General features: G+C 33.2%; 1 protein-coding gene across 3 annotated transcripts in view; it reads left to right on the top strand.

Moving 5' to 3' along the window:
- Positions 1–27,198, top strand: part of CCDC178 (coiled-coil domain containing 178) — a 441,055-nt gene that overhangs the window by 108,691 nt on the left and 305,166 nt on the right. For all 3 annotated transcript variants that reach the window (XM_019465445.2, XM_019465447.2, XM_019465449.2), the window contains 3 exons: positions 9,249–9,402; positions 26,374–26,469; positions 26,622–26,758. In XM_019465445.2, coding sequence (XP_019320990.2) covers positions 9,249–9,402; positions 26,374–26,469; positions 26,622–26,758 — 387 coding nt within the window. The remainder of the gene's footprint in view (positions 1–9,248; positions 9,403–26,373; positions 26,470–26,621; positions 26,759–27,198) is intronic.

Genomic DNA, 27,198 nt, shown 5'->3' with positions numbered 1-27,198 from the left:
GGATTTGCTTTGCTAGTATTTTGTTGAGAATTTTCGCATCTGTGTTTATTGGAGATACTGGCTTGTAATTCATTCTCTCTCCCTCTCTCTCTCTCTCTCTCTCTCTCTCTCTCTCTCTCTCTCTCTTTGTGCTGTCTAATATTGGTATCAGGGTGATGCTGGCCTCATAGAATGGATTTGGAAGTTTTTCTTCATATTCTATTTTTTGGAATAGTTCAAGAAGATTAGGTATTAACTCTTCTTTTTATGTTTGGTAGAATTCACCTCTGAAGAAGTCTGGTCCTGGACTTTGTTTGTTGGGAGGTTTTTTTAAATATATTTTTTAATGTTTATTTATTTATGAGAGAGACTGCACGTGTGTGAGTGGGAGAGGGGCAGAGGGAGTTTTTGGTTACTGATTCAGTTTCCTTGATGGTCATTGAGATGTTCAAATTTTTTTATTTCTTCCTGTTTTGGGTTTGGCAGGTAATATGTTTCTAGAAATGTATCCATTTCTTCTAGGATATATGTGATTTGTTGGCATATGATTTTTCATAATATTCTCTTAAAATTATTTGTATTTCTGTGGTGTTGGTTGTTACTTCTCCTCTTTAATTTATGATTTGTTTATTTGAGTCCTCTCTTCCTTTTTTCTTCGTTTTGATGAGCCTGGATGGAGATTTATCAATTTCGTTGATCATTTGAAAAGCCAACTCCTGGTTTCATTGATCTGTTCAAATGTTTTTGTTTGTTTGTTCATTTTTTTTCCTTTAGTTTCTGTATCATTTATTTTTGCTCTAGTCTTTCTTATTTCCTTCCTTCTCCTGGTTTTAAATATTGTTTGCGGCTCTTTTATAGATGCTTTATGTGTATAGTTAGATTGTCTATTTGATTTTTTCCTTGGTTCTTGAGTAGGCCTGCATTGCTGTATATTTCCTGGTTGAAACCACTTTTGCTGCATCCCAAAGATTTTGGATCCTTTTGTTTTCATTTTCATTTGTTTCCATGTAATTTATTTCTGTTTTGATTTCTCAGTCAACGCATTCATTGTTTAGTAACATGTTATTTAACCTCTGTGTATTTGTGGTCTTTCCAGATTTTTTCCTGTGGTTGGTTTCTAGTTTCCTAGTGTTGTGGTCAGAAAAGATGTATGGTATGACTTTGATCTTTTTTAATTTGTTGAGACTTGGTTTGTTGCCTAAAAGTGATCTGTTTTGGAGAGTATTTGTGTGCACTTGAAAAGAATGTGTATTCTGCTTTTGAGGATGGAATGTTCTGAATATATCTGTTAAATCCATCTATTCCAGTGTGTCATTCAAAGGTACTGTTTCCTTGTTGATTTTCTGTTTGAATGATCTGTCTGCCGCCGTAAGAGGAGTGTTAAAGTCCCGTACTATTACTGTATTAATATATATTAGTTCAATTATGTTTTCTATTAACTGCTTTATGTGTTTGGGTACTTCCATGTTGGGTGCATAAATATTTACAATTGTTGTATCTTCTTGTTAGATTGTCCCCTTTATTATTATATAGTGCCCTTCTTTGTCTCTTGTTACAGTCTTGGTTTTAAAATCTATTTTGTCTAATACAAGTATTGCTACCCCAGCTTTCTTTTGACATCCATTTGCATGATAAATATTTCTTTATCACCTCATTTTCAATCTGCATGTGTCTTTAGGTCTGAAATGAGTCTCTTGTAAACAGCATATAGATGGGTCTTGGTTTTTAATCTACTCTGTTACCCTGTGTTGTTCTTTGGAGTGTTTAGTCCATTTACATTGAAAGTAATTATTGATAGATTGTACAAATTGCCATTTTGGTACTTGTTTTATGATTTCTATTGTAGATTTTCCCTGGTCCTTCTCTTGCTTCTTTCATACCTTGTTATCTTTCTTTGATGATATTCCTTTCTCTTTATTCTTCGCATATCTATTGGATTCCTTTCTCTTTATTCTTTGTGTATCTATTACTGGTTTTTGATTTGTGGTTACCATGAGGTTTGTATATAACATCTTATGCATATTGCAGTGTATATCAAATTTATGGTTGCTTAAGTTTGAACTCATTCTTAACTCCTCTCCCATCCATGTTTTAGTTGTGTGTATAGTGTCATATTTTATATTTTTATTTTGTGAATCCCTGGACTGTTTTTTATGGAAACACTTGTTTTTACTGATTTTGTGATTACTATTTTACATACTCTTACTTATGGTCTTTCCTTTCCACTCAGAGTCCTCTTTAGTAAGGCTGGTTTAGTGGTCATGACTCCTTTAGTTTTTGTTTGTCTGAGAAACTCTTTGTCTCTACTGCTATTTGGAATGATAGCCTTTCTGGATAGAGTATTCTTGGCTGCAGATGTTTCCCTTAATATATCATGCCACTCCCTTCTGACCTGCACAGTTTATGCTGAGAAGTTCACTATTAGCTCTATGGGGTTTCACTTGTGTATAACTGTCTACTTTTCTCTTGCTGACTTTAAAATTCTGTCTTTATCACTATTTTTTTTTTTTTTTGCCTTTTTAATTACTCTGTGTCTTGGTGTGGATCTCCTTGGGTTGATATTTTAGGGGGGCGTCTCTGTGCCTTCTGGATCTAGGTATCTGTTTCCTTCCCCAGACCAGAGAAGTTTTCAGCTTTTATTTCTTCAAATAAATCTTCTTCCCCCTTTTCTCTCTTTCTTCTTCTGGGATCTCCTTAATGCAAATGTTATTATATTTGATGGAGTCATTGAGTTCTCTAAGACTATTCTCAATTCGTATAATTCTTTTTTCTGTCACTTTCTCAGCTTGATTCCTTTCCATTACTCTGTCTTCTGGGTCATTAATTTGTTCCTATGCTTCCTCTAGCCTGCTATTTATTCTATCAAGTATACTTTTAATTTGTTATTGTGTTCTTCATCTTTGATTGGTTCTTTTTTATCTCTTCATTAAGGGTCTCACTGATGTTCTCCACTCTTTTCTTAAGTCCAGTGGGTATCTTTATGATCATTACTTTAAATTCTCTATTAGCCATATTACTTATATAGTTTCACTTAGGTTTCTTGCTGTGGTTTTGTCTTGTTCTTTCATTTGGGACATATTCCTCTGTCTCTACATTTTGTCTAACTCTCTGTGCTTGTTTCTGTATTAGGAAAGTAAGTGATATCTCCTGCTCTTGAAGGTAATGGCCTTATAAAGAAGAAGTCCTGAAGTGCAGTTCCCAGAACCTGGCACTTCAGGGAGTGTCTCCTATGTGTGTATCCTGTGGCGGTTTTTGTATTCTGACCACTTTTTCCTTCAGTCCAGGCATTTTCACAGGGTTTCTTTGCTTGTTATGGGCACTGTTTAGTTGGGTCTAGGCAGAGCGCATTTTAACAAAATGTGTGCTGGTCTGCTTGCAAAATGAGGCCTGCCAACCTTGCTGCCAGAACCTAGGCCCTGCAAAATGCTTTGGTAAGTGACCTGGTTTCCGTGGGGTTTGCACCTGTCTTCTGGGGGAAGAGCCCCACAGTGTAGGGACATGGCAGGTATGACTAGAAAGAACAGATCCACTAAAGATAGGGGGGGGTCAGGGCTTGGTATAGACAAGTTAGGGAGGGAATGTTGTTGCTGTGCTGTATCCTATAGGTGGCCATGTGTTTACGCTGCCAGGCAGGGGAGGGAAATGGCTCCTTTGTTTCTGGAGATGTTTTCCTGTAATCCCTGCCTCTGTGGTACCTGCTGTGATAGGAGTAATAATTCTCCCTCCTGTATGTACCAGACATTTTTCAAGCTGCTATTTCCATGCTGTATCTCAGGTAGTTGTCTTGCTGTTCTTTAAGGGCAGGGACTCAGATTCCTATCACCCTCCAAGCTCTCCCATAGCAGAGCCTGTTGATTTTTAAAATTTCAGACTTTAAATCCCAGCAGTTGTAAGAACTCACAAGATTCAGCCTCTTGCTTTTTTGTTTTTGTTGTTGTTGTTGTTTTTGTTTATTTATTTATTTTGAGAGAGAGAGAGAAAGGGAGAGAGAGAGAGCACTGAAGGGGCAGAGAGAGAGGGAGAGAGAGAGAACCCCACTCCACACTATTAGTGGAGCCTGATGCGGAGCTTGAACTCACGAAATGTGAGAACATGACCTGAGCCGAAACCAAGAGTCGGTCTCTTAGCTGACTGAGCCACCCAGGCACCCCTGGCTCCTCTTGCTTTTAAAGCCAAATTTATGGGGATTTGTGTTCCCCTTGGGGGCTCCCCAGTGTGATAGTCTGTTTCTTGCCCTTTTCCACACCATTGGCTCCCTCGCCATCGTGGATGGCCATGGTCTGTTTTGCTCTAAATATGCATCACTTCCCTTCCTACCTTCTTGGATGTGACCTTTTCTCTACTTTTTGTTGTGGAGTTTATTCTGCCAGTTTTCAGGTCTTTTCTGGGTTATTTACACTGATAGGAATGTTATCTAGTTGTATCCACGGGAGGAGGCAAGCTTGGTGTTCTCCTACTCTGTCATTTTCCCAGCCTTTCTCTGTGTCATTTTAAAGCTCTTCATACATATTATCAAATTGTCTATACATATGGTATAACAAATGTATATAACTGGTACCTCTGTGCATAAATGACTATTTAAAACAAAATCTCCAGGGGTGCCTGTGTGGCTCAGTCACTTGAGCATCCTACCTCAGCTTAGGTCATGATCTCATGGTTTGTGAGATCAAGCTCCATGTCAGGCTCTGTGCTGACAGCTCAGAACCTGGAGCCTGCTTCGGATTCTGTGTCTGCCTCTCTCTCCCCGCTCCCCCATGCACCCTCTGTCTATCTTTCTCTCAAAATTAAACATTGAAAAAAATGTTTTTTAAACAAAATCTCCAGCATAGGATCTCCAGGATAGTATTAAAAACAACTTATGTAGCCTTGCATTAATTATAAATAACATCCAAGTATTTCAACTTGCACTTATTTGATTTCTAATAAAATGGAATATTTTGAATTATATGTTGACTATATTTTGCATTTTAGTAACTGGAATGTTTTTTTTTTATGTTTCTGATATATTTGTGTTGTATGATATTCTTCTAATTCCTCTTGTTGGCTGTAAATTCTTTATGGTTTAGTGTGACATAATACAATTTTTATTTGTTCAGAGTGGTTAATGATTTAGAAAGGAAAATTCATATTCATTATGGAGATGGAATCAATTAAATATAATCAAAATGAAAAACAAAATTTTAAACAGTTATATTGTCATAGACTCTGGGTCTGGAGTTTTGTCTTGTCCAGCAAAAGAGCAGAACACAGGATTAAAATGCGAGAGAGGCTAATGTCCCAGAGGAGACAGGAGGACTGAGTAAGGGTCCTTGCTCTGCTTTTATTAGGATCAGAAGGCTTACTAGCTTGATTGAAGTGTCTCTTGATAGAGACAATGAAACTGTGAACGATAACTCACAGGCATGGGGGAAAAGGGGTTTTGAAGACTGGCGGTGTTAGGGGGTTGGGTCAATACAAACAGAATTCTGGCACTGAGCTGAAAGTTGTTTACAGCAGACATGAGGCCCTACCTCTGTTTACCTAAACTTGTCTAGGGGTAAGGAAGACTAAGCACATTACCTGAGGGTCAACAAGGCACCTTTCTCTTGCTAATTAGTTCCCCTCTAGGCAACTTTACTGTGCTGTGGTCTCAAGTCCTGTTTTCCTGTATACCTGGTTTGGTCCTTCCTTCCTGTGTAAACAGTTTTCTGCTCTTGTACTAAGTTGGGGGGCATTTCCACCCTGAATACCTAATCTTGTTTACCTCATCTTGGATGTTTCATCCTGAGATTTCCTATTCCTATACCTTGTCCCGTACTGGAGGCCTTTGCCCCGTTTACCTAGTCTTATTTACCTAATTTGTATGTTTTCATCCCATGGCTTTCTAACTCTTTATGCCTTGTTAACCCATCAGTGCAAATTCAGGTAATTCCTAAGCTTATTCCCCACATTATATGATCTAGATAACATCCATTTATTAAGATGTTTATATTTCTTCACATTCAATGTCTATTTCAACATGTGCTTAAATATTGTCTATTTTTACTAAACAAATAACTTTTGTGGTTCATCTGGTTTGTTATATCTTTGTTTTCATTCAGTTACATTTCTGATTTTCATGTTGATTTCTTCTGAAATCCATAGGTTATTAAAAACATGTATATTAAAATTTTTCATGATGTATTTCTAATTTATAAGTATTTTTTATTATCGCTTTTCAGCAGAATTGTGTTTTAGCCAGGTAAAATAGTTTCAACCTATTGAAAATTATTGAGTCTTCATTTCTGGCTCAGTGACTTGGGTTGTTATTTACTTATTTATTTATTTATTTGGTAGATATTCCTTATGTGCTTTACTTATTGAATGTACTGTCCATTACTGTTTCATTAGGTTAAGTTTACTACTTTTTCTTTTATTGAGAAAAGTGTGGTAAAATCACCTACTATGATGGTGTATCTCCACACATTTCTATGTTTTTTAATACCATCAGTTTTTTTCTTTGTATAGCTTGAGGCTCTCTCAGGTTTCATACAAGTTCAAAGCTATTGTATCTTTCTGGGAGATGATGAACCTTATTCATCATTGTGAATTGATTCCTGGAATACTTTTTGCCTTAAACTCAAGTAAGATATCAACATAGCCTGATCAATTTTGTTTTTTGATATTTATCTAGAAGATATTTTCATTTTTAAATTTCAATATTTTTGAGTCTTTATACTTTATGCACATCTCTTGTAAACATTATCTAGATAGATGTTCTTGTCAGTTGCAAACATTTTTAATGGTGGACCATTAAATGTATTCACAAATCACTAATACAGTTGGACTTAAAACACTGTGTATTTGCCCCATATGTTTTTTTCTTATTCTTTTTTTGCTTTCTTTCACATTAGTTTTTTTTTTTTTTTCTTTTTTTAGTTTGGTGATTACAATTTTATTCCTGTGTTTTTGTTTTTTTGTTTTTTGTTTTTTTTTTGTAGAAATCCTATTAATTACCACATGCACACTTAGATTATCAGACTCCAAAGACATTGTTAACATTCTAGATAAGAAAAGGAGTTAGGGAAATTTTTACTGTGGTTAATCACATTGCCACTGAATTAAATATTTGTAACTGTTACTATGGGATATTTCATTTTTATAATCCATGAGAATATTTTTATTGTTTTAAACAATCAAGGTTTTTGGATTTACCCTCATAATAACTTATTTCTTTGTTCTTCTTTCCTTCATAGACTTTTTCATCATAGACTCTATCAGGAAGTACTTTACAGTTGGAGTAGATCCTTGGTTATACTCTTAAGTGAGATTCTGCTGATTCCAAATTTTCTGAGATTTTATTTGAAGGATATTTTCTATTTTCATAGATTTCTTGATTATTTATTGACTCTTAATGTATTAAATATATCATTCTATAAACTAATTTTAATTTTTGTTGTTAAAAAGCATATTGGCCTTTTGACTGAATGCTTTGAAACCATTCCATATTTTTTCCATTGCCTGTTTTTAAGATCATCTCTTGATTTTCAAAGTTTGTCAGTTTGATTTCATTAAGATACATTTGGTGTGGATCAATGTTTATTCTGTTGGGATTTGTTAGTCTTCTAGTCTTACTGAACATGTGTATTATAATTATCATTTCCTCTGGGCATTTTCAGTCATGATCTCTTCAAACAATGCTTTGGTCTCATTTTCTGTTTCTTTTAGGACTCAAACGCATGTTAGTTTTTCTTACTGTATCTTCCATGCCTCTTGATCATTTTTTCACATTTTCTACATTTTCAAACCTTCTAAAGAGTTTCTTCTATATATTATAGAAGAATATATATAATAGAAGAATATTATAGAAGAATATTATAGAAGAATATATATAATATTATAATATTATATATTATCCATATATTTCTCTTATATTCTGGTTCTAATGTGAAAGCCATAAATATCACCTCACCAGCCTCCCAACTATGAAAAATGTAAATTGCCAAAGAGCTCTATGGTTGATTAGCAGCTTCCGACATGACTTTCAGGGACATCTTCCGTTTGATATTTTCTTCTAAAATCACCTCCTCTTGCATGTGGGGTAGATCCAGTGAGTGCCTTCTAATAAAAGAGTAAAGCAAAAGTCATGGAATATCATTTATGATTAGGTTGTAAAAACTGTGACTTTTGTCCTGCTAGGACTATTTCGTCCTCAATTGTTTATTTTCTCTGATGAATTTAGCTGCCATGTTTTGAGGTGCTCTATAGAGAAGCCTACATAGCAAGGAAACAGTCTAGGCCTCAGTCCAATGACCCTTGAGAGTCAACCTGCTAACAACCAGGAGTGTGATAACAAGGAGTCTTTTACTTATTTTGTTCTACTTGATCTATCATTTTCTGACAGAAATATTTTAAAATCTTATGCTAGTCAGTTTATTTTTATAATGCTGTCAGTGCTTTCTTTATGTATTTCTAGGATGTATTAAGTGCATATGAGTTTTTAGCTTTTCTATCTTCATAGTGGATTTGCATATATATGTATTTCTGCATATATGCATGCTTTATTTAATTTAATATTTCACTTTTTAAAATATATTTTTACTTGATACTGATATTCTGAAAGATTCCTCCTTAGAATTTCATTGGCAGATCTCATTTTATTTAGGTATTTAGAATATTTCTGTCATGTTTTAGTTTAGGTTGATTCTTCCTGGTCACCTATAACTGATTTCTGTGCTTTTATGTAAATCTGATCGTTATTTTCTTAATACATGTTGCAAACCCCTTTATTTATTTGTTGGTTTGTTTGTTTACTTTTGTGAGGTTTGGCTAGCTTTCTGCTGATGTAGAAAAGTCTTAGCTGAGATAGCTGGGGAACAGATAAAACAGTAAACTGGGTCTTTAATGATGTGTGGTCTTTTCACTTCTACATCTTCTCATCATTTTTTTCCCCTCTTTTTTTTTTTTTCTAACCTTCCCATAGCTTTGCTACCCAGCTTCTGAATCAAAAGTTCTTAGGTCTATCATCTGAAATCAAATCGAAAGATGATTATTTTAAATAATTTAGAAATTGCTTTTCTCTAAGGTTTTTACATTGGAAACATAAATACACCTGGTGAATTTTTCTCACCACTTTTCTCACTTCTTGATCCTAAGTGTCACTTTTCAGAAGTTGCTTTGGGATGGGAGTCATTTTAGGAATAGGTAAATTCCATTGACTTACATTGTTAAGTCAAAAACTAGTTTACATACAGTTTTAAACATGATTTTCCTTTTATTGTAGGTAAAATCATCTGTGTTTTTTCTCCTAGGAGAGAGATAGATAAACTGAATTCTCTACATAGTCACTACGATACAGCAATAGAAAATGTTAATGTTAGTATCGAGGAGAATGAAGAGGTAGTGACTGAAGTATTGAGGGAAACAAAGACATCAAGAAATGAATTATCTGCTTTATCAAAAATGGTGAGTTTTCATTTTTGAAAATAAAAATATACTGATTTTAGTTTTGAGCTATAGTTGTTGAAACTTATGGTGAGTAATTAAATAGCAGTTAGCCATTTTTTTGTTTACATTCATTTTCTTTTTTTTTGTTTTAATTTTAATATTTATTTTTGAGAGAAAGAGACACAGAGTACAAGTGGGGAAGGGGCAGAGAGAGAGAGAAAGAGGGAGACACAGAATCTGAAGCAGGCTCCAGGCTGTGAGCCGTCAGCACAGAGCCTGACATAGGGCTTAACTCATGAACTGTGAGATCATGACCTGAGCCAAGTCGGACGCTTAACCAACCGACTGAGCCACCCAGGCACCCCTATATTTGTTTTCTATTAGTACATAAAAAATTACCAGAATTTTAGCAGCTTGAAACAACACCCATTTATTATCTTAGAGTTTCTCTGGATCAAGTCTCAGCTGGTTCCTGTGCTTGAGGTCTTCTAACAGTGGAATCGAGGTTATCAGCAGCCCTATGTTTCTTTTTGGAGACCCTAGAATGAATCTGCTGTCAGGGTCTTTTCAGTTTTGGCAAGACTCTGTTTGTGCTTTTAGAACTGAGGTCACTGTTTCTTTGGTGGCTGTCAGACTGGGATTATTCTCAGCATTTATTTATATATATATTTATTTATTTATTTTTGTGTATTTATTTAGTTAGTTAACATACAGTGCAGCATTGATTTCAGGTGATTTATCACTTACAGCACCCAGTGCTCATCACAAATCAGGCTGCCTGCATCCCAGGCTGGTGCTTCCCTTCATCTTTTTTTTAATGTTTATTTATTTATTTTGAAAGAGAGAGAGGCACATGCACATGCCAGAGTCGGGGAGGGGCAGACAGGAAGAGAGAGAGAATCCCAAGCAGCTTCCGCAATTCAGCACAGAGCCAACACAGGGCTTGATCTCACAAATTGTGGGATTATGACCTGAGCTGAAATCAAGAATTATACTCTCAACCGACTGAGCCACACAGGCATCCTGTTCCCTTCATCTTTAAATCAGGAATGGGGGATTGAGTCCTCTCAGACATAGTGTTACTCTGACTCTCCCTTATGACTCGTTTGCCTGCCTTCCTGTTCTTCTACATCTCATTCACTATAGTAAAAGAAAATAGTAGTAAAGGGAAATGATGAAATGTAAAACATATAATAGTATAGTACAAGGCAATAATATACACATTCTGTACCAGTTGGCATTCCTACTTAGTGTTAAAACTACATGTTTTTTTTTTAATTGCCTGTTTCTATTATATTTCTATTATAATATTATAGTGTATTTCTTTCTATATACTCTTTAATTGTGTCTCATTAAACTTTTTAAATTAATCCATAATTAAGAGTGAGACTAGGCATGTTTTAATGGCTTTTTGGAGATCATTTGTATTTCCTTTTTTGTGTTAAAAGCTGCTTATGATTTTTCCTCATCTGTTGAGTGATTATATTTTGACTGATTTATAAGAATTTGTTGTATATTATTGATACTACATATTTTAAAGTTATATATATTAAAAATATTTTTATCCAGTCTTTCCTTTCTTTATGGTATCTTCTGATGAACAGAAACTTCAATTTTAATGTAGTGAAAGTTATAAATATTTTCCTATGACCTTTGTGCTTTTCTGAATTTAAGATTTTTTTCTAATTTGAAATAAAAATATTCTCGGGTATTTTATTCTAAGTGTTTTGAAATTTTGCTTTTCACCTTTATGTGATGCTTTCAGATTAAATTATGTTTAAAATCTTCAAAACTGATATTATTTCTCCTGTCTCTGATTTATAAGTTTGGAAGTAATAAACTATCTAGAATTTTAGGAATGCACATTTCACTTACCACATCTGAAGCATAATCAATATGAAATTCATATATGGGTATGGTATGAAACTGAGTTTCCAATTACATTTTCTTTCTTAAAGAGAAGTCAGGTTGTTGTAATATAATTTATTATATTTGTGTGTTACTATTCAGAAAGTGCCATCTCTGTCATATGAGAGGCTTCCATATTTGTGTGGATCTGTTTTTCCATTCTCTTTTTAATTTGTTTGGTACTTAACCATCTTTACCTCAATACCTCATGTCTACATACTAAACTTCTATAATGGGTTTTGATTATTATGGTGAATCAGTCTTAGGTTTATGAGTTTTAGGCTGTTTTGACCTTTGCACCATAATATAAATTTCAGTGTTATCTTACTCATTTTCTTCAGAAGTTTTATTGGAATTATGATTGGAATCCTATTCGTTTATAGATTATATAATGGAAAAATGAAATTTTTATGATGGGGATACCTAAACATAAACATGATCTATCTGTCCATTTATTTGGGTAGTTTTTCTAAATTAAAACTTAACCAGTTTCCTTGGAACTTTGTAGAAGGCAAACTCTGAAAATCAGCCTGAGATTAGTCTTGGACAAATTAACCCTTACATCACCACTGAATTTTAAAATTATTTTTTAAAAATTCAGTTTTAGGGGCATCTGGGTGGCTCAGTCAGTTAAGCGTCTGACTCTGGCTCAGATTATGATCTCACGGTTTGTGAGTTCAATCCCTGCATTGGGGCTCTGTGTTGACAGCTCAGAGCCTGGAGCCTGCTTCAGATTCTGTCTCCATCTCTCTGTCATTCCCCCTACCCCATACTCTTGCTCTCTCTCAAATATAAATAAACATTAAAAAAAATAAATATTTAATGTAATTATGATTTGTTTCTAAATTCTATAGTCTGTATGTTAGGTAGTACTTAAAATTTGTGGAGGCTTAATTTTTGTCCTACTACATGAGTTATTTGCATAAGTATTTTTTGGGGGGAAAACCTTGTCTCTGATTGTGGGATACAGTTCTAAATAGGTTCATTTTGTAAACTGATAATTCTGTTATTCAAATCTTTTATATTTCTGATTTTCAAAAAAATTTTTATGTTTATTTATTATTGAGAGACAGAGACAGAGTGTGAGTGGGGAAGGGGCAGAAAGAGGAGACACAGAATCTGAAGCAGGCTCCAAGCTTTGAGTGGTCAGCACAGAGCCCGACGCGGGGCTCAAACTCACAGACTGTGAGATCATGACCTGAGACGAAGTCAGACGCTTAACTGACTGAGCTACCCAGGTGCCCCATTTCTGATTTATTTTCTGACTGAAAATATTTATTTACTGAAAGCTATATTAAAATATTTCAGTATAGTAATAGATTTCTTATTTTTCTGTTTTTCTGTCATTTTTGTTTTCTATAATTTGTAGCCAGGTGGTTAGATGACACTAAATCTAGAATGTTTAGAATTGAGTTTTGCTTTTGATATATTTTATATTTACATTTTAACCTATAAATTGTTAGAATTTTTGAAACACATACTTCACTTACTGATTATGATGCGTAATGAACATCTTTAATTAACTTCTTCCTGAGCAGTTTGAGGAGCTTATGACATTTCTTGATTTATAGTTTATTTTCAAGCATGTTATGTCTGTCTTACTTAATAATCCCTGTATTAAGATAGTTTTATTAATTTGCACAATAAATGTTTTATTTTATTTTTTTCCCAGGTTAACATTTCACACACAGCTCTCATTTATCAGACATTCCTAATTGCATTATTTTTTCTTGTTACTAAAGTGTATGTTTTACTAGCTTTTTTAGTGAGCTAGATTTGATATTTTCAAAATTTTGTTTCCCTGAAGATGTCTTTATTTTGTTCTCATTCATGCAGTGTAGGGGATGTGCGCCTGAATTAGTATGGGAACAATTTACACCACTACATAGGCAATATAGAAGAATCCAGAAATAGGCAAAAACACTGGGCCAAAGTGCCAGAAGGGATAACATGGGATCAGTGAATTGGAAGAAACTGATCCTAGACAGATGGTAAAACAAGTATGTCTTCAGTTTGCCCTTGTTTGTCTCTGGAGCTTCTCTCTAGCTACCCTTTCCCTCTAACTCTGTTCTCTAGCTCCCTGGAAAAACTCAGGAGGACAGAATATGCCAGGTGCTTTCTTTCTTCTATCTTCTCATAAATACAGTTCCTTCTGATTATAAAGTCAGCATTCAACTCACTCAGTCTCTCAGTCCTACCATTGCCTGGCTGAGTCCTCTCGTTTTATACTTCAGCTTGGGAGGGGGAAAATCCTTGGCCAAACGGTCTCTTCACTTTCTTCTATCTGCTTTGAATTCTAATTGCACTCACTCTATATTTACCTCCATACCAGTACTTACAACACTATTGAAGTCAGTGATTACCTGTCTACTTCTTTGTAGACTATAAGGTTTTTAAGGATAGGAGACACGTTGTGATTTCTGTTTTCTCTGTGTAACATGTACAGTGTCTCTCCAATATTAGGTACTCAAAAAATGCTATATATTAGGCATTCAAGAAAAGGCATTTCATGATTTTTGAATGAGTAAGTTAACCAGTGAATAAATGAAAGAGAAGAAAGAGGGAAGGAAAGAGGGAAAAGGAGGGAGGATCAGAGGAAGGAAGAAGGGAAGGAAGGAATGAAGGAAGAATAAATGGGGAGAAAGAAACAAACACTTCACCTTGTGAGCCTAGAAAGAACTTCTTGAGGTATGGAGTGTATAGTGTATACATTCAAATAATCCACGGAGCTTTAAAATAATGCATGTAAGCATGTAACTTTCTTACATATAATTTCTTTCCAGGGACTACTATAAGCATCAGAGAAGTATAGCACAACCAATAAAAAATTTTAAAACATTAAATAGTATTGTCAAGTAGCTATGACCTCAGTTTTCTAATCATGCTAAAATTCATCATCTTTAAGAATATCACTGTTAATAAAATATTTTCAAAATGGAAAATTTATTCACTAAGCCTACAAACAATCAGTTTTTTTACTTCTTTGATCATCTTTAAAATGGCAAGTGTGGCCCTTCATAGCTAAATGTTATTCTTGATAAGATATTATGAACGTATTTTATAAAGTTAGTAATATATTTCAATTATAGAAATCATTTGGGGATTATCATACTTTCTGGGGAAGATGAGAACATGATGAAGTTTAGATATATTAATTTTTTCCTACATTTTGCTCATTATAAAAACCTTTAAGCTAGGTTTTCAATGAGCGCATGTTAAACACTCAATTAAAAGCAATGATGTGCATCACTTCCATGCATTATTTTTTGGTATGCAATTGAAACTTCTAGTTCAAGAGAAAAGTAAAAGATTTGTGCTGCCTAATTGCACATACAACCTAACTGATTTTTTAAAATTTCAAGGCATATCATGCTTCCAATTTAGTCTCTACCTCATTATCATACACTTTTCTCTAATTTGTGTTGTCACTGTATCTATGAAAACACATTTTCCCTTCTCATTTCTATGAAAAAGGGCTTTTGTAAGCCAGAAAACATCTTGAAATTGGTTAAGTACTTTGAAAAATATTGTCAAGATTGAATTCTTTTTAGATGTAAAAGTACAGATTTTCTCTAAATTCTTTTCTCATGTTTTCTTTGAAGTCTATTTCTCCCATAATTCAGATTTTTTTGGAACACAATTTCATTATCTGCAACTCTTAGTGTTTTGTGTTATTAAAGAAACAGCCATATACATTTCATTTTATCCAGTCATTTCATTAGATAATAAAAAAATGACTTTTACAGATTTAGAGATCCTCTGTGATTTTCTGTTTTACTGAACACAGGTACACAAATGTTTTTTATAAATTAGTTTGCAGATAAAGGTTGTAAATAAGTGAATTTCTTTTGTATATACACTTACGTTTTCATTTTTGGATGTTGCTTTTGTTAGTAGAAATTTATTACTTATTACTACCTTATTGGTCTATATACTGTATAGTATAAATACAAATACCAGAAAACATCCAGCAAATTATGCGTTCTGTTTCATATTTTTACCTTAAAATCTTTTGAATTAAGCAATTTATTTCTTAAAAATAGATAAGCCAATAATTATTACTATCGGTTTACAAATGGGAAACCAGTCTAAAGAGGCAGAGTAAAGTTTCTCATGCACACAAAGCTGTTAAGTAGTAGGGCCAAACTCCAATGTGATTTTTTGACATTGTTTCATTATAGAATATTCAATATAATAATATGTATAACATGTGACAATATATGTAAAAGTATATATTGCTAATTTTCATAAGACTCAAATCTCTTATTATGTATATATTTTATTGTGTGGCATATTTATACAATATTTTAAATACCTATGAAATTGACTATTTCATTTTTCATTTTAAAGAAGTACTTAATGTTATGTAAGTATTGATTTCAGTATATGCTCATTATCATGTTAAAGATTTAAAAAACGTACTCAGGTTATAAAAATTATTTCCAGGAATAGATATTGCTTTGTGAGCAATCTGTGAATATTTTAAAGAGTTTCTCAGTTGACCTATTGAAATGATGTATTATATTAATATTAAACCTTTTTTAAATTCTTGAGATGACTCTGCTTGGTTATGGTTTATTGTTCCTTTAATTTACTGCTGAGTTTGATTTGCAAGTATTTTATTTAAGATTTTGCATCCATATTCATAAGTTAGTCTGTATTCCAGTGTTCTTAATTTGTGCCATATTTGATAGATTTTCTTATCAGCTAGCTTTAAAAAATGAATTGTGAAGCTTTCTTCCTTTCTTACTATCTAAAGAATTAATATAGATTTAAATAACTTTTTCTTGTAAGTTTGATAAAGCACAATAGTGAAACTATAACTGATGTTTTTACATTTTTTAATTGTTCAAATTGTTCTTTTATTTGTCATGGACAGTTGCTTTATATCATCACATGATTGGTCTTATCAGGCTATATATGTCTTCTTTAGGTTAGTTTATAATTTTTAATGGCCCTAGAAATAATCCAAGTGGATGAAGATTTTGAAATTATTATCATAATATGATATAGAATGCTCTCTTGTACTTTTGTTTATCTCTTATTTCTAATTCATTGTACATGTCCATTGTACATGGACAATTCATTTCTAATATCTCTTATTTCTAATTCATCTCTTATTTCTAATTCTAATATCTCTTATTTCTAATATCTCTTATTTCTAATTCATTGTACATGTCCATTGTACATGGACTTTAAAAAATAGGGGGTGGGCCTTAGACTGAATAATTCTACACTTCCAACTTCTGAAATGTTAATGTGTGCTTTTATAGTTACGATTTATTTTCTTCTTATTTCTTTAGGCTTATTTGTCCCTTTTCACTTATTACATCCTTGTTTTGAATGCTTAATGTTTTGTTTTTAAATCTTTCTCCAAGAGCTACAGTTGCATCTTGTTACACTTTAAAGCAAACCTTCTTGAAAGGATTTTCCGTATTCACTGTCTCCGATTTCTCTCCTTGCATTCCCACTTAAGATAATTTCCAGTCAGGCTTTCACCACCACACTACACTGAAATTGCTAGTGAGGTATCCTGTTTTTTTTCTTACAACCTTCATGAAATCTGGTAGGATTCATTATACAAACTATTATCTAAAATTATTTTAAGGCCCTTTTTGAATGGCACAAATACTTAATGTGCATACCTCAAAGTTTAGAATATACTTTAGAATATGTGAGTTTAGAATACTGTGAGTAGAAGAAAATATTGATCTATGACTTCACCATCCAGATGAGGTCACTGTTCATATTTTGTGCATAAACAGGCTTTGTGCTATTTTTAAAAACTACATTATCATATGCATATAATAATTGGTAACATGTTTCTCCTTATATAGAAACGTATTCAAATCATCTTTTATTTTACAATGTAACTTTAATGATTGAGAGTTTCTTAGACTTTTATTATTGGGTGCTTACGATGTTTTCAATTAAAAAAATATTTTTTTTACATTTATTTATTTTTGAGAGACAGCACAAGTGGGGTAGGGGCAGAGAGAGAATGAAACACAGAATCCGAAGCAGGCTCCAGCCTCTGAGCTGTCAGAACAGAGCCCGAAGTGGTGCTCAAACTCACAAACTGTGAGATCATGACCTAAGTCAAAGTCGGATGCTTAACTGACTGAGCCAGGCGCCCCAGGATGTTTTTAGTTTTTAAGTATTATAATCAAAGCTATGATAAGTATCTCTAAAACTTAAATATTAACATAACTACTCATTTTAACAAAATAATATTGTGATGGAAAAATAACAAAAGTTGAATAATGGTATAAGAAGTTAAAGCAAGATTCATATGCCTTCTTTTCTCAGAGGGCTTGAATGGTTTGCCTACCTTTTTACATTTTCCAAAATTAGCTCACTTTTTAAACAATATTTCCATTAGTTGAATTTCTTGGCTTTCATATCATTCATTAATCCTGTAGTTATTGTTACTGTCCACAGGAACTTGTATGGCAGCTATTCACAATTTAAGATCTGGGTTTGTACTATTTTTACTTTTTACCTGATAAGTAAAACTTTTTACTTTTTACTTTGTTAAAACTTTAAATGTTATTGATATTACATATTGTTTCTTTAAATCTAAAAGAATTTTTGAGCATCACTTTAAACATAAACCACCTCTCAGAGCAGTACACATTCTATGATACTTTTGCTGGGTTCAGGAGAGAAGAGAAGAAAGTACTTTATACCCAGTATGCTTGTAGTTAGGCAGGATTAATCATTGTCCTGGACAATCTGCATTTTGTTTTACTTAGCTGTGTATATAGTGTATATAAAGGATAAAGGAGTCCTAATTTACAACACCTAATCTTTCTAGATGTTGAAAAGGTTGCCAGTGTATGAAAAAGTAGTTAGTAAACAAATACATCATATGCACTTTGTGTTTAAATTCATAGGAAAGACTGTTCTCAAAAAACAACTAGAGGAAGTGAAATTGTTAAAATCCCCTTTAAGCATTACAGGTGCTCATACTTTTTACTAGGTTGATAGAGGGGAGGAAGGGCTCTAGGCCAGAATGTCCCTTCAATGTTACTATGTATATAGTGGGCAAAGGGTCTAGTGTTCTAGATGTTTAGAAGTGCACAACATGTTCAAAGTAGAGAGTTAAAGCCACACCCTTTAAGTATTCTGTTAATTCATACGAATGGTTGTATTTGGGGAATGGGATTGTTAAACTTGTTGTTTTGGAGAGAGTGTGCTGACTGTTCACTGGGTAGCATGGGGATGGGGCGGGGGCGGGGGGGGGGGAGCAGGGAAGGAGGTGAGGAGAGCAGGGTTCTGTGCCCATGAGTCTTTACACGAGTTCAGATTGTCTAACCATTGTTCTGTGTGTGCATTTTAGTTAATATTGCTGTGTATTAAAGGATCAACAAATCCTAATGCCCAAAGTCTACTAAAAGTATAGGCAGTAAAATAATCCCTTTTTAAATGTCCTTTTGTTAGTTTTTAGGAAGGACTGTTCTGGAAGTGTCTGTTAATCCACCTCTTGGAGCTAGATGTAGTCCTCTACTTAGTCATTGAAATGGCAGAGGGGACAGAGGAGGGAAGGGAAGGACTTTTAGCTAGTATTTCCATATCTAGAAGACAGTTTTAGGTTATACCATAGGTCTGTATGTGTGTTTTTGTCAAGTATCTGTGTTTATTGTGGCCAAGTTTCATTATTTTGTAACATCTAGGCTTTTTGGATATCCTTAGGTGCCATGTATGATAAAATGTACAGTTAGTGAATTAGCCAGTTTATTAAGTTTGTTGTTTTTGTTGTTGTTGTTGTTGTTGTTATAATTGAAGGGAGGAAGCATCTTGAACATGTAATTGTTGTCTCTGAGAAATGTACATCAGGACTTATTAGGCTGGCAGCAGAGGGGCAGAAGGAACTATAGAGGGAGAGGTGTATGCGGATGTGTTCATATTTGCATTTTAATGATAACAGTTAATGTGTGCATCTCTTTTGGCAAGATTATGGAAATGCATTGTGATTCAATGGAAATGTACTTCCTTGCTAATCTTTGAATGGTATACATTGGATAATGAATTCTTTTAGAAGCATTATACTTGTGTATTCTGTTACTTTATGCCTAATTTTTTAATTGAACATTAAGGGAATGTAGTATTTTATTTTTTTGGAATGCAATATTTTAATTGTAATGTTGCCAATATTGTTATGTAGAAGCCTGTTATCATTTTTGTCTTTTAGGAAATTTTTGTTGCTAAGAAAGACAGGATTACATTTTTTTTTCTTCCGATTGAGTTGGTGTAGTGTATTTCTGGTTATAAAAATACTCAAAGTTTCGGGACTTTGAAATGGTAAATATTCATGGTGTGTAAAAAAGCATGATATATAACTGTATGATTTTAATTACATTAAAGGGGCGGGGGCAGTGTGGTTAGAGAGAATCTCAAGCAGATTGCACACTGTTGGTGCAGAGCCTGATGTGGGGCTTGATCCCACGAACCATGAGATCATGACCTGAGCCTAAATCAGAGTCACACACTTAATTGGAGCCACCACGTGCTCATAAATAACTATAAAACTATTTATTATAGTTTTATATTGTTTATTTTGGATTTTCCAAACGTGCTATTGTTTCAATTGCAAATGGAGGTATTATTAGTACTTCACTGTTTTTATGTCTTTTAGTTGTTTCTCTTATCTGATTACTTTGGGTAATACATCAAAGTACAATGTTAAATGGTAGTAGAGATCATTGGCATATTTGCTCTGTTCTTCTCTTGATGGGATTGGTGTTAGTTTTTTCCCTTAAATGAGAGTCTGACTTTAGGATTCAGTGTGCATTTCATTTATCTAGTTAAGAAAATATCACTTTCAATTTATTGAGTATTTTTTTAAATTGGTAATGGGTGTTGAATTTTGTCTGTAGTCATTTTTGCATCTAGGGAGATGCTCCTGTAATATTTTCTCTTGTATCTATAACAATAGTGATTTATATTGATGGGTTTCCTAATGTTGAACCTTAAATTATTGTAATAAATCTTATTTGGTTGTAGTACCTTCCATCCTTTCTTAAGCACATTCCAGTTTTCTTTTTTGCCCTCACCATTCAACCAAAATATCTCTGATTTAGGTCAACATTGATTTCCATGTTGCTAAATCTAATCACTTTTTCTTTGTCCTTATTTTCATTATATGTAGCACTTAACCAAGTTGATTATACCCTTATCTCTGGAAAATTTTTTTCTTGGCGTCTAACACACACTGCTCTTATTTCTTCTTACTCTTCTGGAAGATTTTTTTCAGTTTTTCTTCACTGGTTTCTCTGTATTTCCCTAAATTGCACAAACATCTGAGAACACCATATCTGCCAACTCAGGCTCCACTTAGATGCCTAGTTGGTATCTCAAGCTGACCTATTCCAAAACAGAACCTAAGATATCCACTCTCTCTATAAACCTGCAGTCTTCCCTATTCCAGTTTATGACATTCAATCCTTCTCATTTTTTAGACCAAGGCAGTTGAAAACTGCTTTGGAATTATGTATTAATTTATGTTGGAAATTGCTAGGCCAAAAAACCCATATGTTCAGTTTTAGTAGATAATGCCAAAATATTTTTCCAAGATAGCTATGATATACATTTTTCTCTCAGACCATCATGTATGAGCGTTCCGGCCTCAGATTAACACCATCATCTAATATTGTCTTTTATTTATTTTTAATTACAATTCTTTAGGAAGATATATCCCACTGTGGTTTTAAATTTTCTTTTCTCTCATGATTGATAAGATTGAGAACTTTTAAAGCACTTTATTTAGAATGTTGTTTTAGAGATTGTCACACAAAGTCAGAATCAGACTCAGATTTCCTCTCCATATTCCAGTTGTGACCTGCACATTACACCCTTCTGAGCTTCAGTCTTCTCACTTGAACAACGAGATGTGTGTTAATTTAATATCCTAACAATCTGCAAAAGAGGGATTTAGGGGTTAATGCATTGATTAAAAGGAATATATATAAAGGATGTCATATTCATTTAGAAAAACATTTTATGGGGTGCCTGGGTGGCTCAGTTGGTTAAGCATCTGACTTCAGCTCAGGTCATGATCTTGTGGTTCGTGGGTTAGAGCCTTGTGTTGGGTTCTGTGCTGACAGCTCAGAGCCTGGAGCCTGCTTTGGATTCTGTGTCTCCCTCTCTCTCTGTGCCTCCCCCGCTCACACTCTGTCTCTCTCTCTCAAAAATAAACAAACATTAAAAAAATTAAAAAAAAATTAAAAAAAAGAAAAACATTTTATTCTTAATATGATTTTAATATTTAAAATATTTATTGATATTTTATATTAAAATTTAATCTTTCATTCAATATGTATATGTCTAAAACATTATGAATTATGAATTTCTTATATTACAAACTAATTACTTAAAATGTTGTATATATCCTCTTTTCAGTGATGGAGTTATCAAACTATGTTTTCCCACCTCAGTGTTTTCATTATTTTTATTCACAACTATCCTCAGTAATTTCCATTCTATTAATGACTCACTCAATTTATAAAACAGTGAAATGGTGTAGACTAAGTGCTGTCTTTCTGAGGTTAAATTTCTCCTTAGTGTTATTAAGTAACGTGTTCACTGAGGCTAATGGTACAAATAAAAAGACACAAAGATTTAGCTATTTATATTAACACCTATTTTCTCCCCATTGTATTTCCTGATGTCACATGAAATACCCTATGTTACCAACACAGTGTGTTACCTTGCACATATTTTTCTGTGCTTCTATAAGGATATGATTGTATATATGTATGATTTGCTATTTTATTTTTAATCACAAAAGGGTCTTCTCTATGTACGCATTTAGTAAAGTTACTCTTTTACTTTTATAAATACGTTGTCATTGCTCAAGGTTATTAGATATAAGCCTAATGTACTTTTTTAGTGGTACAGATCTTTCCCACTGTAAATTGCCATCCTATCAGTCAGAGTACAGTGCAGAAAACAGAAATCCCTCTGTTTTAGGCAGAAAGGGGTTTAGAGATTTCAACAAGTTTGCAAAACTGGCAGAGAGAACTGTAGGCTGGGCTTCCAGGAGTGTTTCCCCAGTTGACCAGTAGTATAGGCACTATGACATCCGAGGCTGCCTCTGGACCTGTGTTGGGCATATGCCTGCTCCTTGGATCAGAAGGCTGGGGATATGGGAGCTGTAGCCACTGCTTCCGCTGCCACAGGGCCTCGGTACCCACAGCTGGTAGACAGACACTCAACTCTACAACATTCAGCTATACACATCTCTATGTGTATAGTCACATCTCTATGGCCTTATTTGCCAATAGAGAGAAAACAAAACAAAACAAACAAAACAAAAGCAACCAATAATCAGGAAGATGCCTTTTACCTCAGTTCTACTTTCCATAATATGCCTGACTGTTATCTCCTATTGGTTGAAACTAATGTGCATCCTGAACACTTTCACAAATAAAAATAGAAACTGCCTGCCTTCCTTCCTGCCTGCCTCCCTGGCTTCCTTTCTGTTCTTTTTCTTTCCTGGGCTCTGATGCACAAGAAAACACTTTAGAAGGAAGTTGCAAAGGAGGTTCACTGAGCCATTAATTACACTTTATTCACGTCAGATAACTTAGTCAATTACTTATCTTTTGAATAAATTCAGAATGAATACAGTTATTAACCACTACTAACAATATTAAAATTAATAACTTGATATCTGTTGTTTTTATGTCCTGGTTCTTTGTATGTGATAGAATCTTAAAAGTTGGATTGTTGTGTCAGAACTAACTGTATTTTTCAAGACAGATATTACTGAAATATGTTCCAAAAAGTTTTGTTTGTATATTTGTACATATGTATGAGTATATGAGCAATACAGATGTCTGATTTCTCACTTTACTCAACACTGTAGGTATTTTAAAATTATACCAACTTAATTGTTGGGTAAAGAAGTGTTGGATTAATTTTCGTTTTCCTTCCTGGTAGTGAAGTAAATTCATTTCATTTCTTTTTTTAGCCATTCAGCCATTCAGATTTCCTCTTTTTTTTTTTTTTTTTGCTTGCAAAGATTACTATTCATGACATCCTACATGATTTTAGATATTCCAATGATGAAAATTTTCAAAGTTATGTTTATTATCGTTTGTATTAGGAAAGCAATTAGCACACAACAATATGTGTGATTGCCTGGGTTTTATTGCTTAGGGCAGGGCTAAAGTAATTGTACTTCTTAAACATCGCAGATTTTAAGAATTATACGTATAGTACTTAAGGTGTGTTCATGAATGTTTTATAACTTCATTTCCTAACCCTTCCAACAAACACCTGTCAGTCACATGGCAGTACAGATTATTAAGGCACTGAATTCTCATGTTTATTTTTTATTCTTTTTATTGGAAAACACATGGGAGAATCTACTTCTAAAGATTTACAATTGTTTGGTATATGAAATATGTATAATTTTAGGTATCAGAGCTACCACGTCTGATCTGGAAAGTACATTGGAAACTGGTTTGGGGTCTGTTTATGATTTTTGTACTTATGTAGACTCAGTCCTAGAAAAATGGTTACAAATAAAGATATTTACGTGTAGACATAAAGACGCTAGTGAAGAACACTAGTGAAGACACAGTTACATGTCTTTAGATAGATGTGAACACCAAATAAAAGTATTTCCTAAAAATCCCTTACTAATGTTGCAAAAGTACAGGCAGCAAAGAAAGATTAGTGTGGGATGAACTTGCATTTTATTAGAATTCTGGATTTTATGAACAAGTGAAGAAAACAAATCTTTATTATGTGTTCTAAGATTAGTCACAATGGGCACAATTATTAAACAATCCACAGTTGTCATGTTGAAGTGCAAAAAGTATTTTATAAAGCCCATCAAAATTTTAAAATAGAAGGATACTCCAGTGTGTGTGCAGACTGACACAGAATGAAAATGCTGAGACTCTACAATTATGTTTTTAGCATTACAATTAACTTCACAGTCCAGATCTGCTGAAGCAGTTAGCAAGACATTTATCAAGCCTGTTACCAAAGAAATGGTGACAGGGAGATTCAGGGATATAGCTAACAAAATGATTCATTAAATGCCCTTGTCAAACAACAGTCCATCTCTTAGAGAAGATAACCAAATATATAAAGAAGTAATTATTATCTAGTATAAAAGTTGTTATAATTCACTGCAAAGCGATGAATTCATTTACACTGGGAATTCTTTGCTAATGTGTACAAATAAAGAAAATTTAAACTTATTGACACTTCTTGAGAAACAGCAGTAAGTCCTGGAATCCATGCTTTTGATTAAGCACATCTGATGCTAATGCCATAGCCAGATAAAAGAAAATAATTCATTACACATATTCAAACAATTGCCAAGACAGGCAAATCTACCCACTGTTATATTCATAGGGAAGCCATTGCAAAACGATGTGGGCATTTTAAGAGAAGTGCTTCACCACCAAATACTATGTGCTGTCAGATTTGTAAATGGATGATCAACCATTATTTAATATGTGCTTTTTAAAAAAACTCGTTCCCTATTTAGAAAAAGAGGTTCAGGTGTTCCTCAGTAAAAACCTTGGGCTTCTAGATGACTTTTATGATAAAGCTCCATTAAAAATTAGGATATTTTACAAAGGATATTTTTAATTTCACTCAAAAACCTAAAATGCCAAAAACCTAAAATGCAAATCTAATAGGTGTTCCACATTGAAGAAAATAAATCCAGCAAAACTGAAGCCACAGAGTATACCTTTTAATCATGTCAAGGAGGATGTGTTTCATTGAGTGATTTGGTTACAACTTTATCTGAGGAATACATTCAAAATATATTGCACTATCTAAAAATCTTGACTAATAGTCTTCTTCAGAATTACTTCCCAAACCATGGTAGTAATGAGTGAATAAGAAAGCTTGTACATCACTTAGTAATTGGACAGTTTCTGAAGAACAATTCTGGAAGATATTTCAAAGGAATTCTTGAAACTAGAAGTTATTAAAAAAAAAACCCATTTTTATTTGGGTTAGAAATACACTGTCCAGTCTACTGGGAAATTTATCTACACTATCAGTGTACTGGTTAGAAATACACTGTCCAGTTACTTGGGAAATTTATTAAATATACAGGTAAATCATAATTCATTGAAATTCTCATCTTAAAGTTACAACATCAATCCAAATATTTCTTTAATTACTGATCATAATTCTAAGAGAAATATATTTAGTATTATTTTGGTAAATTGAATACATTTAATACTACTTTTATTTTTATATTGTTTGTTTCCTAAATTGTTTTTGTTTTCAAAGTTGCTTTCCTTTATGGCATATAATACTGGATTTGTAACTTATAATAACAGTTTTCTTTTTGAAAAAATTATTTAAATAAACATGTGAATTGCCTTAAGAAAATTATTAAATGCATACTAGTACAAATAGTATGGTGTTTAGTATGAATAAAATAAAAAAGTGTTCTGAAATGGTTTGGGAAACAATGTCCTGTTGAATTATTTCCTTTGTCATTAATGTTTAGATCTGTTGCCTCTTAAATATGTTTTCTAAAATTGTATAATTCAATGATTTTTAGTATATTGGCAAGTTGATGCAACTATAATTTTAAGATAACTCATAATATATTCTATTAAACCTTTGCATGGCTTCTTTTCACGTGGATCTTGATTGAAACTCTTAAATAAGCATTGTTGTTCTTTATATTTGTGTAGTTTTTCCTTGTACTAGTTTAAAATTTTTCAAAACTAGATAGTGAATTTATCACGGCTATCGTCTGGAGTATTGACCATATTTATGTTGTTTTTTTTTCCTTTAAGTTGTTAATGTGATGAATTATGATTTGAATTTTCTAATATTTATCAACTTATAACTAAAATATAATCTGTTTTTCATGGTTAATTATTTGAGCACTGTTAAATTGATTTGCTACATTATATTCAGAATCTTGTATCAATTTTTATAAATGGCAACCACTTATGGTGTTATTTTATACTATTTAATCAATATTTATTAAGTGATGGTACCGACACAATTTGAAATATATTTCTTAATTTACAAAAAAATGGAGGAAGCTTCATAATTCATTTTTTTCTGTATATTTTTTCTTAGCTAGACAATTTGAAAAAAAATTATGATCAACTAGCCTGGAAGAGAAAAGGTTATGAAAAGGAATATCTGGAAGGATTCAATAATTATTATGCGACAGTAAGTTGACCTTTTTCTACTTCCCCCTAGAGCTCTGTTCTCTGTTCCTAAATATTAACTCCTGCAACTAAAAGTAATGACATTATTACACATTTTTTTTCTTTTTGAGATACATAACATGTATAAATGATTCTCTTATTCTTATCTTAAAGAAACAAACATGGGATATTGAGCTTTCTAATGTTGCAAAAGACCTTTCAGATATTTCAATTGCATATACTCATTCGGCAGAAGAAAACAGAAAGCTTGGAATTGATATTGAAACCATGGCAGGTCTTATCAATAGCAGGTAATTTTGCAAATATAATTTTTATTTTGATATAATATATTAAATATGTTAAATATAATGTATCTCCTCATTTTACATGGATACATCTCTGGGGTGGTTTGGTGGTGTTTGTGTTTATCATCAGCTTAAATGTTGTTTATTTCTATTCTAAATGTTGCTCTTTAAAGCAGTCTGAATCCCTTTAGAGATATCAAGTAGTGAGAAAATGATCTTACAAGGAGTTTTTGCTCACTCATATCATCTCCTTTTGACATGTCCTCTTACACTCAAAGACACTTTAAACTTACAGTATGTTTAATCAAGCTCCTGCTATCCTTCAGTCAACCCTCAATTCTTCCCAGCAACTACTAGTTTTCTTAGCTCAGAAACCTACAGGTTTTCTTGCTTTCTGTTTCTATTTCAACCCTCATATTCAACATATTAAGAAGAAATGTTTCACA

Source organism: Panthera pardus, unplaced genomic scaffold, assembly GCF_024362965.1.
Source record: "Panthera pardus isolate Hobbes unplaced genomic scaffold, ASM2436296v1 HiC_scaffold_15, whole genome shotgun sequence".
NCBI lineage: Eukaryota > Metazoa > Chordata > Mammalia > Carnivora > Felidae > Panthera > Panthera pardus.
This window is presented reverse-complemented; position numbering and strand designations above follow the sequence as displayed.